This window comes from Coregonus clupeaformis, chromosome 36 (assembly GCF_020615455.1).
Source record: "Coregonus clupeaformis isolate EN_2021a chromosome 36, ASM2061545v1, whole genome shotgun sequence".
Classification (NCBI taxonomy): Eukaryota; Metazoa; Chordata; class Actinopteri; order Salmoniformes; family Salmonidae; genus Coregonus; species Coregonus clupeaformis.
Genome location: NC_059227.1, coordinates 10,794,562 through 10,810,515, shown reverse-complemented (window position 1 = coordinate 10,810,515; position 15,954 = coordinate 10,794,562). Strand labels below are relative to the sequence as shown.

General features: G+C 43.2%; 1 protein-coding gene across 2 annotated transcripts; it reads left to right on the top strand.

Moving 5' to 3' along the window:
* Positions 1 to 1,453: 1,453 nt before the first annotated feature.
* Positions 1,454 to 15,916, top strand: LOC121552244 (fasciculation and elongation protein zeta-2). 2 transcript variants are annotated; one of them, XM_041865007.1, is made up of 9 exons: positions 1,454 to 1,841; positions 4,847 to 4,955; positions 6,322 to 6,438; positions 6,544 to 6,685; positions 7,070 to 7,335; positions 9,543 to 9,623; positions 11,817 to 11,892; positions 12,025 to 12,090; positions 13,145 to 15,916. In XM_041865007.1, exons 1-9 carry the CDS (start codon positions 1,537 to 1,539, stop codon positions 13,159 to 13,161), a joined length of 1,179 nt encoding a protein of 392 aa, XP_041720941.1. In that variant the 5' UTR covers positions 1,454 to 1,536; the 3' UTR covers positions 13,162 to 15,916. The 2 variants fall into 2 exon arrangements, with proteins under 2 accessions (XP_041720941.1, XP_041720942.1); XM_041865008.1 differs by lacking the exon at positions 9,543 to 9,623.
* The last annotated feature ends 38 nt before the right edge of the window (positions 15,917 to 15,954 follow it).

The following is a 15,954-nucleotide window of genomic DNA, read 5'->3' as shown; positions in this document are numbered from 1 at the left end:
ACTTGAACTGCCCATCCACACCTTATGTCATGTCTGAAGAGTTGAGGCAAATAAAAAGTGAAGAACCCAAAAGCTTTCACAAAGTTATAATTAACTTGCTGGTGACATATGTTATGCCTGTATGCAACTTGGTGTCTACTCTGTTCCTTTGTCTTGGAGTTTCTAGGATGGTTTATGATTTGATGCTAATAACTATCTTATTTCTCTCTCTGGGGGTGGTGGGGCTGGCTTGGGGAGTAAGGGTTTACGGTAGCAGTTTAAAAGAGTAGTTGGGGGACGGGGACCTGTTTGCGTTAAATGTTTTATTTACAAAAGTGATTGTACTGTTTTGTATCGTTGTGTAGGAGAAGTGTTGTGTGTGTGCATATTTTCAATAAAGCATTCAGGGTTTTGAAAAAGAGCTGTGGCCCAAAATAGAAGTATCAAGGGGCTGGAGCATAGATAAAGTATCAGTTTACATTATCCAATCCTATCCACAGTTCCCCATAATCATGATGGAGTACAGAGCTAAATTGACCTTAGATTTGTGTAAAGAGGCAACATTTCACGACAGACTTTAGAGGAAAATTTGACTTCTCAGACTGAAAGGAGCTCTCCATTTTCCTGTTTAACTTTGTACTGTTGACTGGTTCACACACTTGAAATTGTGATGAGATTTGGTGTAATTCAGAGAAACAGCATGGCAGCAAAGAGGCATAGTTGTGTGCCCATCAGAGGGGATCAAATGCCACATTTAGGATAAACAAGAACTGTTACCAATAAAATGTGACTATTTTAATTTAACAATCTTGTTTGAAATACATTTCTAATTTGAGGTCATTTCCTCCATTTATTATACAGGTCCATTCCTCTTTACATTAGCTCAACACCGCCACCAGGTGGGAAATTATATGCTTGTAATAACATTTTCCACAGCATTTTATGTACATAACATAGCCTACATACAACAAAGTCTGTGGTTCAATGTCGAAATACCCAAGACAATATTCAGCGGTTATTCATTTGTTTTACCTTTAACCTCCAGTTTGCAACAATAGGGGAAATATGCCAAATGTGCATTTTAACTTAGAATCCTGTAAGGCAAGCTACTGACCACAGTTACATACGTGAAGATAAAAGAGTAAAATTACATAGTTTAAAACGTTCTAATACTATGATAAAATATTGAAACGATAACCCCCCAAAACACCTTCAAAAGCCATGTTTGTTTTGCTCTTCCATCGAAGAGGCGGCAGGTAGCTTAGTGGTTAAGAGCGTTGTGCCAGTAACCGAAAGGTCGCTGGTTCTAATCCCCGAGCCGACTAGGTGAAAAATCTGTCGATGTGCCCTTGAGCAAGGCACTTAACCCTAATTGCGCCTGTAAATCGCTCTGGATAAGAAAATCGCTCTGGATAAAAATGTAAGAGGAGGGATGCCCACCACGCGTGACGTCAGCAGAGGCAGATACCTCTAGCTTCTTCTCCATGTTTATCATCCGCGCATCCGATATCGACGAGGATTGAGCACCATCCAGGGTCAGGGCAGCCGAACCGAATCATGGCGGCGCCGTTAGCCCACTTCGATGAAGACTGGCAGGATTTCAACGAATTCAAGGCGGCCTCCGGGTCGCCGAACCGACTGGACCATCTGAACTCGAACGTAGCTGACACGGGGTTGGTGGAGGATTTCTCGGACCTCGACAACAGCTTCTCGGGGGAGATATGCAGCTTCAAGTCAATGGAGGACCTTGTCCACGACTTCGATGAGAAGCTGACAGTTTGCTTCCGAAATTACAACACTAAAACTGAAAACATAGCCCCCATTAAACCTATCACAGAAGATAATTTCCTCAAGGATGACGAGTGAGTGTTAATTTTGTGCTACTTTATTACTTTAGCATTGTTAACCTAGCATCTGAAATCAGTTTTTGCCAAACTAGTTAGTAGTTAGCCTACCATTGCTAACGTTAGTCTGCTGCTAGCGAGCCATTTAAACAACATGGTTGTTAGCTAGATAGCGAGCCAAGGTTGTGTTGAATGCATGTGACACGTAAATGTAACTAAGAAAATCAGGACTTCAGGACGAGCCTTCAAGAGGTTACATTTGTATATTGTTGCTAGCAGTTAGCTACAACACATTAACGTTAACTGACCTTTGTTTTCAATATAGCTAGCTAGTTACCCAACTTTAGTTTGTAAACAACTTGATATTTGCATTGCATGATTTCCTTCAGTCCCTCCTTTCATAAGTGACTTCAAAATACTAGACTACCTGTGTCTCGTGCATTAGCTATGTACACTGCAATTCATTTTCCCAATTCTGGAACTGTAGCTAATTATTGTACTGAATACTGACTTTCGAGTCATCCGAGTCTGTCTAAACTCAGGACAGAAAGGAGTCCGGGCTGTTCTCTATTGACGCACTGCCGATGAACCACATCTTCATTGATTCACTGTGACATTTTAAACAAATTAAAACGCATACACAGAGGTAAATCTTTGTAATTGTTATTGAAAGGGCACGCTTCAGCTCAGATTGTGTGATGGACAGCGTTTATAAAACCAGTGATCTGTAGTGTAGAGGACATCTGAACTCAACCCTCCTCTTCACCCCCTCAACTTGCTCTATACACACGCACACACAACCTACACATAAACACATAGTCGTATGCACACACCAAGATCGTGTCAGTTGATATTGGCAGCCCTATATGTTGTTTCAGTTGCTCTTGAGTCAGGTCCAAAGAATCTTGGGGGAAACACTGTACCCTTTTACAATAAGATGAGGCCCATACTTAGGCCTAAACTAAACAATCCATGTTATCTTAGAATGTTTTTAAAAATAATATTATAAACCAGGTGGTTCGAGCCCTGAATGCTGATTGGCTGAAAGACGTGGCATATCAGACCGTATATCATGGGTATGACAATTACTTTTTACTGTTCTAATTACATTGGTAACCAGTTAATAATAGCAATAAGGCACCTCCTCGGGTTTGTGGTATATGGCCAATATACCACGGCTAAGGGCTGTATCCAGGCACTCCGGGATGCGTCCTGCGTAAGAACAGCCCTTAGCCGTGGTATATTGACCATATACCATACCTCCTCATGCCTTATTGCTTAAGTAACACATGCTGTAACAAAGGTAGCTAGGGTATCACTATAATAAAGACTTGTGGAGATGGCAGAGGATCTGTTAGCCTGTGATGTTGGTCTATGTATGACTCATCATCATGTTCCGACTACAGTATAGTCAGTGTCTTCTCCCTAAAATGGCCTCCTGGTCTGTCACACTCAATACAGATACAGGTGTGACAATGTCAGCTCCGCTTTGGTCATAATATCAATTTCCAGGGAAAGAGAGAAAGGAATTCACGCACACATACACACAGAGAGAGAACATGTATATACAGCACACACAGACCTAGTTTTGCAGTGCCAATATTAGGACCAGGGTGAAGTGTGTGTGTGTGAGGGAAACAGAGGATGGAGGTGGAGGGGGGAGTTTGGACAGAAGCCTGAGCTGGGCTGAAAGAGCAGTGCACTGAGGGCAGGGGAGTCCTTTCATGAGTGACTGCCCTTTTGGAGGACATGCCTTGCCTCCTAACAAGCTCTGTAGCTGGCTAATGACCTAGCTCCAAGCAGAGACTCACAGCGAGGATGACATGAAGACCGGAAGGAGTGTGTGTTTATATTCCCGAATGTGCTTTTGGGAAAAGTTTCAGGATCAACTTTCCTTGGTGTAGGAGGACAGAAGGAGAACTACTCATGAAGCTACATAGAGCCACTGGCCACAGAGAGGCTTGTTTATGCAGGGCGTGTGTGTGCATTGTTGACGGCCTGAGAATAGCAATGCCATGATCAAAGGGTGACACAGCCACAGGGCCAAAGCGGTTCCTGCTGGCATTGCCCAATTTTAGGGAACCTATCCCAAAACGGTGTGTGTTGTTAATGGTAATAATGCAGTTTTTTGTTGTTGTATATTTTTTAGTGGGTAGATCAGCTTTAATATTGCAGATAGATTGAAACTTCCATCAATGTAATTGTCTGCATCACTTCCAATCCCCTGTATGTTTTTTCTCTCGCAAATATATATGTATACATATACACATGCATACATACATATCCTTTAATAAAATGTATTTTCCTTTATTTCTTTCCAAGCCCACCATAATGCTGTGTTAGTGCGAGAGCAAGAGGGAGGGAGAGACTGGGGTTATGTGAATAACACATGTCTTCATTGGAGTGTGTGGGTAGCAATCTCTCTGATGCAAAGCCTTTCTGACACATGGGTTCACAATGCCCATCCTCTCATTGCTCGCAGCAGTCAGGGTTAGACAGACGCGCACACACTCAAACTCGCATGTATCTTACGCACAACACATTCTTATCCTCACATGTATCTTACACACGCTCACTCCAATTGAGTAGCAGTATCTATGTACAAAATGGAAGAAAGGTCCATGAAAATGTATTTTCCTGTAGCGCAAAGCCCTTTTTAAGAAAGGACTTGGACAATATATTTGGCATTGAAAAATCATTAGGCTGTTGAGAAATGCTAGATTCCTGTGCTGTTAGCAGCGGGCAGAGAGAGACGAGCTGTGTCAGAGACAGAAGTGGTGTGTGGGTGGCTGGTGAGAAAAGTTGATGATAAACAACTGCCAACTGATGAAGTGTCAGTGGGGAAAGGTTTTTTTTGTGCTGTGAATTAAAATGTTCTGTCTTTCTTCCTTTCTTTCTACCTCCATTGTTCTCCTTTAATTCTCCCCCACTTATTCTTCTCTCATCACCCTCTCTTTCTCTTCATTCCCCTCACCATCTTCCTCTTTCACCCTTCTTTCCCTCTCTCTCTCTCTCCCCCTCAGGGTGTGGAATGCTCTGACCGATAACTATGGCAACGTGATGCCAGTGGACTGGAAGACATCTCACATTCGCTCCCTGCATCTCCCCACACTCAACCTCCGTGAGCAGGGGGTAAGACACACACACACACACACACACGGTCTGCACCTCCTAGGGCGATATGGCCTAAAAATCATATGTCGATTTTTTTTTTCTCCAATCTTTTTTCAAACGATATACATCTCGATTTTTGAAATGTTTTCTCTAAGCTTTGTTGTACAATAAAGGTGAAATACACTGCATTTCAACAGTCAGCAATAATGTAATGAATTCAAGGCTTGTGAAATTATACCTAAGCTTAATATAAGCCTTCCACAACTATAGGACCCACTAACATATAAAAAGAAAAAAAAATCAAAATAGTTTAACCCTGCTTTTTTGCTATAATCAATGATCTGGCATTCAAGTCTGTCTATGAAAATGTCCTTTTTGTAAAAAATTTTACCAGAACCATGCATAATGCACATTCACTAATAATGGCTAACATCTTGTAGCAGGCATTATAGAAAATGAATACAGGTCTCATAAACAATATCTCAAGCACAAGCCCACGTGCTAGTGACTAGCCAGCTACGTTTTATATTTAAAATGTAGCCAACTTGAATCTATTTGCTAGCTAACAAGGTAGAATTGTTATGAACACACCCTTCGGTCCATCTCCAACTGTTTGAACAGCATGCTAGCCTGTCCATTTTGTTCAGATGTTGAAATCAAGTGGCCTACCTTATTTCTAAGAGTGAGAACGAGTTGACAATTCCTTATATAATTGTGTTTTATGCTTATTGCAGATTTATAAACCACAGAATAGACAGCTAGTATATCAGTCTTTGGCTACAATGCTGCTAGTGGTACGTGGTAACGCAATGCCACGCACGACAAACTGAGCATACATTTTCCAGAATCAATGTTCATTGATATTCCTGTTTTAGTAGTGTCTGCTCTGTGTTTTTTGAGGAGTTAAGACATAAAAATGGTATTGTTAGAAAGGGTAACTTCTCTATTACAGTAAAATAATGTCTCAATGTGTTTTGGTGTCCATATGACCGATTCTGTTGGACCATGCCTTGAATGCAAATAGCGAGTTGAACCCGCTTGTCAGAGAGGAACAAGTGATCTATCATCTTTGTTGTTGTGAGTGGTAGGGGGAGGGGCTTGGAGTGTGTGTGTGTGTGTAAATGGGAAGGTGCACACAGTACAGAAGGAGCGAAGGAGACGAGACCAAAAAGACAACATGAGAACAAGAGGACATAAACGCTCATAAAAACGAAAAATATAGGCATTTGGAATATCGCCCTAGCACCTCCCTACTCTCTGTACACTTTCCCCCGCTCAGCCTCCCAGAACCTCTTCGTTAGCCCAGCCAAGCTGACTCGCATCCCCCTTATTGCTCTCTCTCCCCATCTCTCTGTCCCTCCCTCTCTCTCTCTCTGATGGACAGAAGCTGGACAACATGCCTCTGGACCTATCTGATGATGAGGAGCTGAGGGAACAGATGGACATGCACTCCATCATCGTGTCCTGCATCAACGACGAACCGCTCTTCACCGTCGAGCAGGTACACACACACGCTTGCTCTTTCTGTCACGTCTCAAATACACCACACACACTCCTACTTACAAAACCACACTCATAGTAACACACAACCCTGTGTGTGTTGCAGGTGATCGAGGAGATTGAGGAGCTGATGGAAGAGTCTCCAGACCCAGAGGATGATGAGAGCCCGTCCCAGTCAGACCTGTCCATGCTCTCCCAAGACCTCAGCAACCTCAAACGCTCCAGCTCCAACACCAGCTATGAGGACCGTGAGTTACTCCTAACTCTCATCTAAATCCCTAACAACTCAAGTGTAAACAGCTCTGTGCAGCTCCATTACACAACTCTGGACATATATACAACTGGACAGCAGATACAGGCTCACAGTAGCATTGTTACGTAATATACATTAGATACAACTGGACTGCAGATACAGGCTCATTGTTGCGTAAGAGACATTAAATACAACTGGACAGCAATTACTGCATGTTTGTTATGTAACTTGTAAATGCACATCAAATCAAGCCTTAATGCAAACATTTGTGACTGACCTCGTAAGTGTATGTTAGTATGTGATACCCCCAATGTGAAAATGTGATATGTCAAGGCCTATTTAAGTATGTGTTTAAGTTGTTCTAACCTCTAACCCCCAGGCCTGCATCGTCTGTCAGTCTCCGAGCTGAGCGAGGCCTTGGAGGAGGTGGAGACAGCCATCAGGCGCTACAGTGAGGAGCTGATACAGGCCCTGGCCCTGAGGGACGAGCTGGACTTTGAGAAGGAGGTGAAGAACAGCTTCATCTCGCTGCTCATCGACGTGCAGAACCGGCAGAAGGAGCACCGCGAGCTGCTCCGCAAGAAGAAGAAGATCAAGCCCACAGGCAGCAATCCGAGGGCAGACAGGACACACGTCCCTGGGACGGTGAGAGAGAGAGGGGGGTGATAGACACAGATTCATACATAGTATTGTATACATTGAAATCCATATAATGCACATTGTGCTGTATACAGTGAGGGGAAAAAATTATTTGATCCCCTGCTGATTTTGTACGGTTGCCCACTGACAAAGAAATGATCACTCTATCATTTTAATGGTAGGTTTATTTGAACAGTGAGAGACAGAATAACAACAACAAAATTCAGAAAAACGCATGTCAAAAATGTCATAAGTCGATTAGCATTTTAATGAGGGAAATAAGTATTTGACCCCTCTGCAAAACATGACTTAGTACTTGGTGGCAAAACCCATGTTGGCAATCACAGAGGTCAGACGTTTCTTGTAGCTGGCCACCAGGTTTGCACACATCTCAGGTGGGATTTTGTCCCACTCCTCTTAGCAGATCTTCTCCAAGTCATTAAGGTTTCGAGGGTGACGTTTGGCAACTCGAACCTTCAGCTCCCTCCACAGATTTTCTATGAGATTAAGGTCTGGAGACTGGCTAGGCCACTCCAGGACCTTAATGTGCTTCTTCTTGAGCCACTCCTTTGTTGCCTTGGCCTTGTGTTTTGGGTCATTGTCATGCTGGAATACCCATCCACGACCCATTTTCAATGCCCTGGCTGAGGGAAGGAGGTTCTCACCCAAGATTTGACGGTACATGGCCCCGTCCATCGTCCCTTTGATGCAGTGAAGTTGTCCTGTCCCCTTAGCAGAAAAACACCCCTAAAGCATAATGTTTCCACCTCCATGTTTGACGGTGGGGATGGTGTTCTTGGGGTCATAGGCAGCATTCCTCTTCCTCCAAACACGGCGAGTTGAGTTGATACTAAAGAGCTCCATTTTGTTCTCATCTGACCACAACACTTTCACCCAGTTCTCTTCTGAATCATTCAGATGTTCATTGGCAAACTTCAGACGGGCATGTATATGTGCTTTCTTGAGCAGGGGGACCTTGCGGGTGCTGCAGGATTTCAGTCCTTCACGGCGTAGTGTGTTACCAATTGTTTTCATGGTGACTATGGTCCCAGCTGCCTTGAGATCATTGACAAGATCCTCCCGTGTAGTTCTGGACTGATTCCTCACCGTTCTCATGATCATTGCAACTCCACGAGGTGAGATTTTGCATGGAGCCCCAGGCCGAGGGAGATTGACAGTTCTTTTGTGTTTCTTCCATTTGCGAATAATCGCACCAACTGTTGTCACCTTCTCACCAAGCTGCTTGGCGATGGTCTTGCTGCCCATTCCAGCCTTGTGTAGGTCTACAATCTTGTCCCTGACATCCTTGGAGAGCTCTTTGGTCTTGGCCATGGTGGAGAGTTTGGAATCTGATTGATTGCTTCTGTGGACAGGTGTCTTTTATACAGGTAACAAACTGAGATTAGGAGCACTCCCTTTAAGATTGTGCTCCTAATCTCAGCTCATTACCTGTATAAAAGACACCTGGGAGCCAGAAATCTTTCTGATTGAGAGGGGGTCAAATACATATTTCCCTCATTAAAATGCAAATCAATTTATAACATTTTTGACATGCGTTTTTCTGGATTTTGTTGTTGTTATTCTGTCTCTCACTGTTCAAATAAACCTACCGTTAAAATTATAGACTGATCATTTCTTTGTCAGTGCGCAAACGTACAAAATCAGCAGGGGATCAAATACATTTTTCCCTCACTGTACATACGCGTATAGATATGTGTATTGTGGACACTCCCTCATTCATACATACACGCACCACAAGGGAAGATGCATGCACTGGAAACTGAGGGGACAGGCACATGCATGGAAGAGCAACAAAACAGACTGCAGTGCTGTACTAACTCCTGCCACACTCACCCTGCAGACCCTGTTGGGTCTTTCTCTCCCCTTACGCTTTATTCTACAGTCCACTATTTTCCGGCTAGTTACTATTTTACATGGTGAAATTTTGACGTCTTAGTAAATACCAGCTGAAAACAGGACTGTCAAATAAAGCACCCTGGCGGTCTGAATTCACCCTGCCATTGTTTTTGTCCAATCTGAACTGTTGGACTTCCGTGTGGATAATCTGTCCTTTACGGAACCTAAGACGATGGCAGGTTGAATCCAGCTCTATACCCCTCTCCTGCTCTCTGGAGTGCTCGTGTCTTTTTGGAGGGTTTCTCATTCTTTGGTAGTTTTATCTCTCTCTCCCTCCTTCCTCTCTGTTCTTCTAGCTCTTCACTATGGAGGGACTCTCCACTGTCATTCAGAACGGCCTCCGTCAAACTTTCGGCAGCACAGGAGGGGACAAACAGGTGCCCCTCTCTCTAGCTACCCCTCTTTTTTTCAGTATTCCTTCTAAAAAATGTTGACAGTTCTTTTCTCTACAGCTATTGCCACTGCTGTGTTCTCCACCTGTCATCTTTATTTTCACGTCTTTCTTTTTCAGGTTTTCTATCCGTTTTATTTACTCATTCTTAAGCCCTCTGCTGTCTTATCCTCTGGCTCATTCTGTGTCCATCAAATACAAATGAAGCAGCTCTGCTTCTGCTTTCATATCCTTCTTTTTCTGTCTTGTTTTGTTGTTGTTCCCCTTTTAGATTTTTCCTGTAGTATATTCTAATATAATAATAAATCATATATAGTAATAATATCCCATTTAGTAGACGCTTTTATCCAAAGCGACTTAGTCATGCGTGCATAAATGTTTACGTATGGGTGGTCCTGTTTGTTGAACTGAGCATTGTGTCTTGAGATTGGCAGGAACTTGAAGCTGAATCATCCAATAGTGTGCTCTCCTTATTTCCTGCAAACAAGCGTCCTCCTGTTACTATGGGTGGCTTCATGTGCTCATGGGAAATTGTGAAGTTGTAAGTCCGACATTAATTCGTTCACGTGCCTTTTGAAGTCGAAACAATTCTTTAACCAATAAGATTGTACATTGCTAATAATAAAGTTAGTTAGCTTGCTTAACATTGACATATGGTCAAACTAGCTACATTCTCCATATTGATAAGGTTGTAATTGTCAACTGATTTGTTGACATCTTTTGGTTGAAACGGTCAGTGGTGAAACGTCGCTACTCGGGTAACAACACTTTCTCTGTTTCCCACTTGTAATTCCGACAGAGGGTCATTCAAGTGAAATTTCCCACTGGGAACTAGGAGCTTCTGATAGCACATGAACGCAGCATAATGCCCAACTGTCTCCCATTAAACTAAAATTAACCAATGGCCTTAACTCACTCATTCACCTATAACCACGCACCAACCAGTCACAACTTACTCTGTCATTATTGGCTCAGTTGACCAATGAGTGGTTTGTAGTATTGAAATATACACTCACGGCCAGTTTATTAGGTACGCCCATCTAGTACCGGGTCGGACCCTCCTTTGCCTCCAAAACAGCCTGAATTCTACAAGGTGTGCCGTTCAAACGTTGCTCAATTGCTATCAAGGGACCTAACGTGTGCCAGGAAAACATTCCCCACACCATTACACCACTGCCACCAGCCTGTACCATTGACACCAAGCAGGATGTGTCCATTAACTCCTGCTGCTTACGTCAAATCCTGACTCTTCCATCAGCATGACGCAACAAGAACTGGGATTTGTCGGACCGGGTGACGTGTTTCCACTCCTCAATTGTCCAATGTTTGTGATCGTATGCCCACTCGGGCCGCTTCTTCTTGTTTTTAGCTGATATGAGTGGAACCCGGTTTGGTCGTCTGCGACAATAAACCATCCAAGACAAGGACCGACTAGTTGTTTGTTCCGAGAATGGCGTTCTGCACAACACTGTTATACTGCGCCGTTATTTGCCGGTTTGTGGCCTGCCTGTTAGCTTGCACGATTCTTGCCATTCTCCTTCGACCTCTCATCAACGAGCTGTTTTCACCAACAGGACTGCCGCTGACTGGATGTTTTTTGTTTGTCGCACCATTCTCGGTAAACCTTAGACACTGTTGTGCGTGAAAAGCCCAGGAGGCCGGCCATTTCTGAAGTACTGGAACCAGCGCGCCTGGCACCAACGATCTTACCACGCTCAGTTGCTTAGGTCACTGGTTTTGCCCATTCTAACGTTAAATCGAACAGTAACTGGATGCCTGTCTGCCTGCTTTATATAACAAGCCACGGCAACGTGACTCACTGTCTGTAGGAGTGAACCGTTTTCGTGAACGAGTTGGTGTACCTAATAAACTGGCCACTGAGTGTACTTTTTATTATTCCCATAATTCTCAATGAGTTTCTCTTGTATCATGGTGCAGTTTTTCCTTTTCTTTGTGTTACCTTTCTTTTTGTCTCCTTTTTCATCCCCCCTCTATCATCTGCCTTCCCTCTCTCCTGTGTCTTGTACTCTCTCCCCCCTATCATCTGCCTTCCCTCTCTCCTGTGTCTTGTACTCCCCCCCTCTATCATCTGCCTTCCCTCTCTCCTGTGTCTTGTACTCCCCCCTCTTTCCTCTCGTTCTGTGGTTGTGACGTGTTTCTCTCTCTCTCTCTCTCTCAGTATCTGACCACAGTTATCCCCTATGAGAAGAAGGCTGGCTCCCCCTCTGTGGAAGACCTTCAGATCCTCACCAAGAGTGAGTACTGCTCGCAAACCACACTTGCCTGTCAACTAGCAATTCACCATGAAAGTTGAACTGTAATGCCAGAATAGTCGTGTTATAACAGTAATATTCACTCCCAAATCACTTTTACTCTCTTCCCTGCAGTTTTGCATGCCATGAGGGAGGACAGTGAGAAGGTGCCCAGCCTCCTAACAGACTACATCCTCAAAGGTACTCCTTCTCTACCAGTTACAATGCTCTTACTCCCATTCAAAATACCAAATGTTACCACACATGGCGAAGTACATTCTCAAAGGTATTCAATTCCTTTGAGGAAATATTACTCCCATTCAAATGGAACTTTTGTCCAGATTGACCGTCTCACTACCACCTAGTGCCCGAGAAAGATACTGCAGGACCCGAGGGTTAGGACAGGACACATGTTGTAGTAATAATAATAATATGCCATTTAGCAGACGCTTTTATCCAAAGCGACTTACAATCATGTGTGCATACATTTTTACGTATGGGTGGTCCCGGGGATCGAACCCACTACCCTGGCGTTACAAGCGCCATGCTCTACCAATTGAGCTACAGAGGAGGGTCTACTTCCAATGTGTTCTTTGTTCCCTGAAGTGTGTCATACTAGGCTTGCAGGGTTGTTCTGAGCCTTCCATCTTGACCTTTACCCTCCTTGTCTCTCGTCTCTGCTGCGCTGCTCTCTCGCTAGCTCTGGTATGAGAGAGGTGGACGTGGAGGTTTGTGAGGCACACAATCACAGACTCACACAATCACTGACTCGCACAATCACACAGACTCGCACAATCACACACACAATCAGACTCATACAATCACACACAATCGCACACACAAAATCACATACACACAAGAATCACACACACACACACACACACGAACACTCATACACAAGACACGCAATGTGTCAAGAGCCCTCTCACACACACCTCCTTCCAGACATCACCCTTCACTGGGTTTGTGCTATAGTGCACCCATACTGTGCCGTGCTTCCTCCTAGACTCGCACACACTCTTGCTCACTCCCACTCCCACTTCCCGCCAAGCTTCTAGCACTATAGAGCTGTTCACGTGAGTGCTGTCCTGTCCACCTAAGCGAATCACCCTCTTCTTTCTCTTTCGCACACCTCTCCTCTCTACCCTTCATAGTTGCTCTCCTCCCTGTGCGATGAATCCTCTTTTACGCACATATTTTCATTTGGTGGATCATTATTAGTTGACAGCTGTTTTCTGTGTTCTTGTCCCTGCAGTGCTGTGTCCCACATAGACCTACTGGAGGAGCCCCCTGTTCTAGAATGTTCTGACAGAACACTCAGGAGCTGCAGAGTTCTGGAACATACCAATGGAAGGAGAGCCCCCCCACCCCTACAATAAGGTGGACTCTTCCTGTTGGAGTGTTTTTTTCCCCCCACAACATCTTTTCCCTCGACTAATGAAATTCACATTTTAATGCCTGATGTTTTACCTTACCTTTTACGTGTAATTTTAAGTGTGTTTTAATGTTCTAATGCTATAATCTCACCTTCTCTGCATGTTAGTGACTCTGTTAGCCTGTTGCCAGTATTACTCTCAATTGTCTAAAGTCGCTTTCTGTACTTATCTCCATCTTCCGTTTGCACTAATGTAAAATAACTTGAGAGGGAAAACAAATTCCTGTCTCTAAATTCACCGGCCTGTCTTTTCACATCAGTTAAGAATAGGGTGAGGAGAAGTCACTTGACAATTGGAATGCAGCTTTCCTCTCAGTTAGACTGGCCAATACCCTCTGACTGGGGTATATAGGAGGGATGGGGAAATAAGGCTTCTTGAACCTCTATGGGCGGGATCAGTCATGGAGTCCAATGGGAGCTCTCCACTTTATCAGAGCGCTCCTATGGGTCAGAGTAATTAATCATTGACAGACCATGGTATTGGTAGGGTTCAGAAGCCTTGTTTTATTTCCATCTCTTGGATTTTACATTTCACAAACCCTGTCAGTTTGTCTTTGCATGCTGCTACATATGATTAGGGAGCTGCACCAGTGAAATGTTATAAAGCATTATTTTGTATATTACAATATGAAATTGCACAAATAGAAAATGTTTTTTTAAGTGAAAACTTCTCGAAAAAGGGAAAAAATTATGACAGAAGTTAGTAAGAAGGTAACCGAAAGAACAAACTTGTACAGCTTTTTATTTTTCTGTAGTTTAAGAGAAATTAGGGACTTTTTGCTGCCAGTAGAGTGTGGCCACTTATTATGACATCACCATTGTTATGTAAACACTAGCTGTCAACCTCTGACCCCTCCTAGTGACATGTTACATTATGACATCACCCTGTATACTTGCCTGCCTCATTCCTCACCTCTTAGTATGTACAGTAAGTTCAGGGTTATTTGAGTATTTTAATGGATACAGCATCAATATTAGGATGTCAAATAATGGTTAAATTGCTGTGAGTTGATCCTACCATGTTGTTTTTAGAACCAATAACTCTTTGATGTTGTGTTAAGGTTGGGGATCAAGTGATGACATAATCAGTTGGTGATCTGTTCTTGTCCAGTAGATGTAGCAACAGTAGTAGATCACAATAGTTTTATGTACTTATGGAGACAATGTAACGGATGAAGGGAGGTTTCTGTACAAAGGCAGGAGAGATCCTTCAAACGCAAACATTTCTAAAACCTCTTGTCTTCATCCACAACCACTAACCTTCAGCACTATCTATCATATCAACGCTATACTTGGTACGCCACAATCCTGTCAAATCGTCAGCAGTAACTAAGCTCCGTGCACAATAATTGCAATCGCACACAAACCGATCAGGTCCAGTCTATCACTACTCTATACCCGGCGCAGTGGTTCCACAACCGCCTCCACAGTAGTAGAGCATTATGGATCGTGTTAGGATGAAGAGCGCCGATGTTGTTACTCCATGCTTGGGGATAATGTTGTAACATTAGCAAGCCCCGCATCCTACAGCTTGAGTAGCCATGTAGTAGGGTTCGTCAGTCCTAGGCCTGAGTAGTAGTATAATAACATAAGTCATAAGGTTACAGACAAGTATAGGCTAGAACCTGAAGACCTAGCTAAGTGGTTGTTGTTGCATCAGCTTGTAGTAGTTCAATAGTAAAACTACTGTTGCTTAACTGTTGGAGTAACTGCTGGACAAAGTATTTAGTAGCAGCCAGACACCTATAGACAGCAACTAGACATCCCAGGTACCTGACCGGCCGCTGGAAGTCGATGGTAGTGCCAGTTCTGTCCTCACTATTAGAGGTCAGGGGTAGTGAGTCGGAATCATGGCGTCTAATGGAAGCTCTCTTTTCCCTGGATCAAAGTGTTGTGAAGAGGTAATGGGTTTTAGTTGAGGGTCTCAGAAGGTAGATTTCTTTAGTAAGGGAAGCCAGCAAAGCCACTAGACCTCTACGTACTGTACAGAATCACTTGTAACTATCTTTCAATTGTAGCAAGCTTCAAAAGCATTCATAACCCCTAGCATGTTCTGCATGCACTTTATCTACTTTTACTTCAAGTAAATCAAATGAATGGTGAGCAATAATGTCACACTGAAGGAATCCTTAGCATTGAACCACATTGCAATAAGAAAGTTAAGCCGAACTGAAATGTAAACTAGCTTGGGTGGGGTTTTGGAGTTGAATTGATAAGTATAATTTGGGTTGTCTTGGAGCCTCGTCCCTCTCTTGTCGCCTGGTCCCTCTATTTTAGCAAACATATCAGCATATATCCACACTTTATTGAGAGAATTATATTTATATAAACATAAGCAACAACAAAGGCTGCCTTTGTAAATGCCTGAAATGTTGTATATAGAATCTACTCATTTATTTTTAATGCAATATACTTCTTCCCCCATTTGGGGTCTTTATGTTTACTTGTCTTGTTGTCATGTGGTACTACAGTACATTAATTTATTCAGTAAATGTTTGTTTTGTAACCATATTATTGACAAGTGGTTAAAACTTTTTGTGCCAGAATTGCATTTGGTGCTCATTTTAAAATAAAATAATGATATGTTGACTACTTTGGTGTCATGCTATTGGTTTGTAGGGTGTATCCAT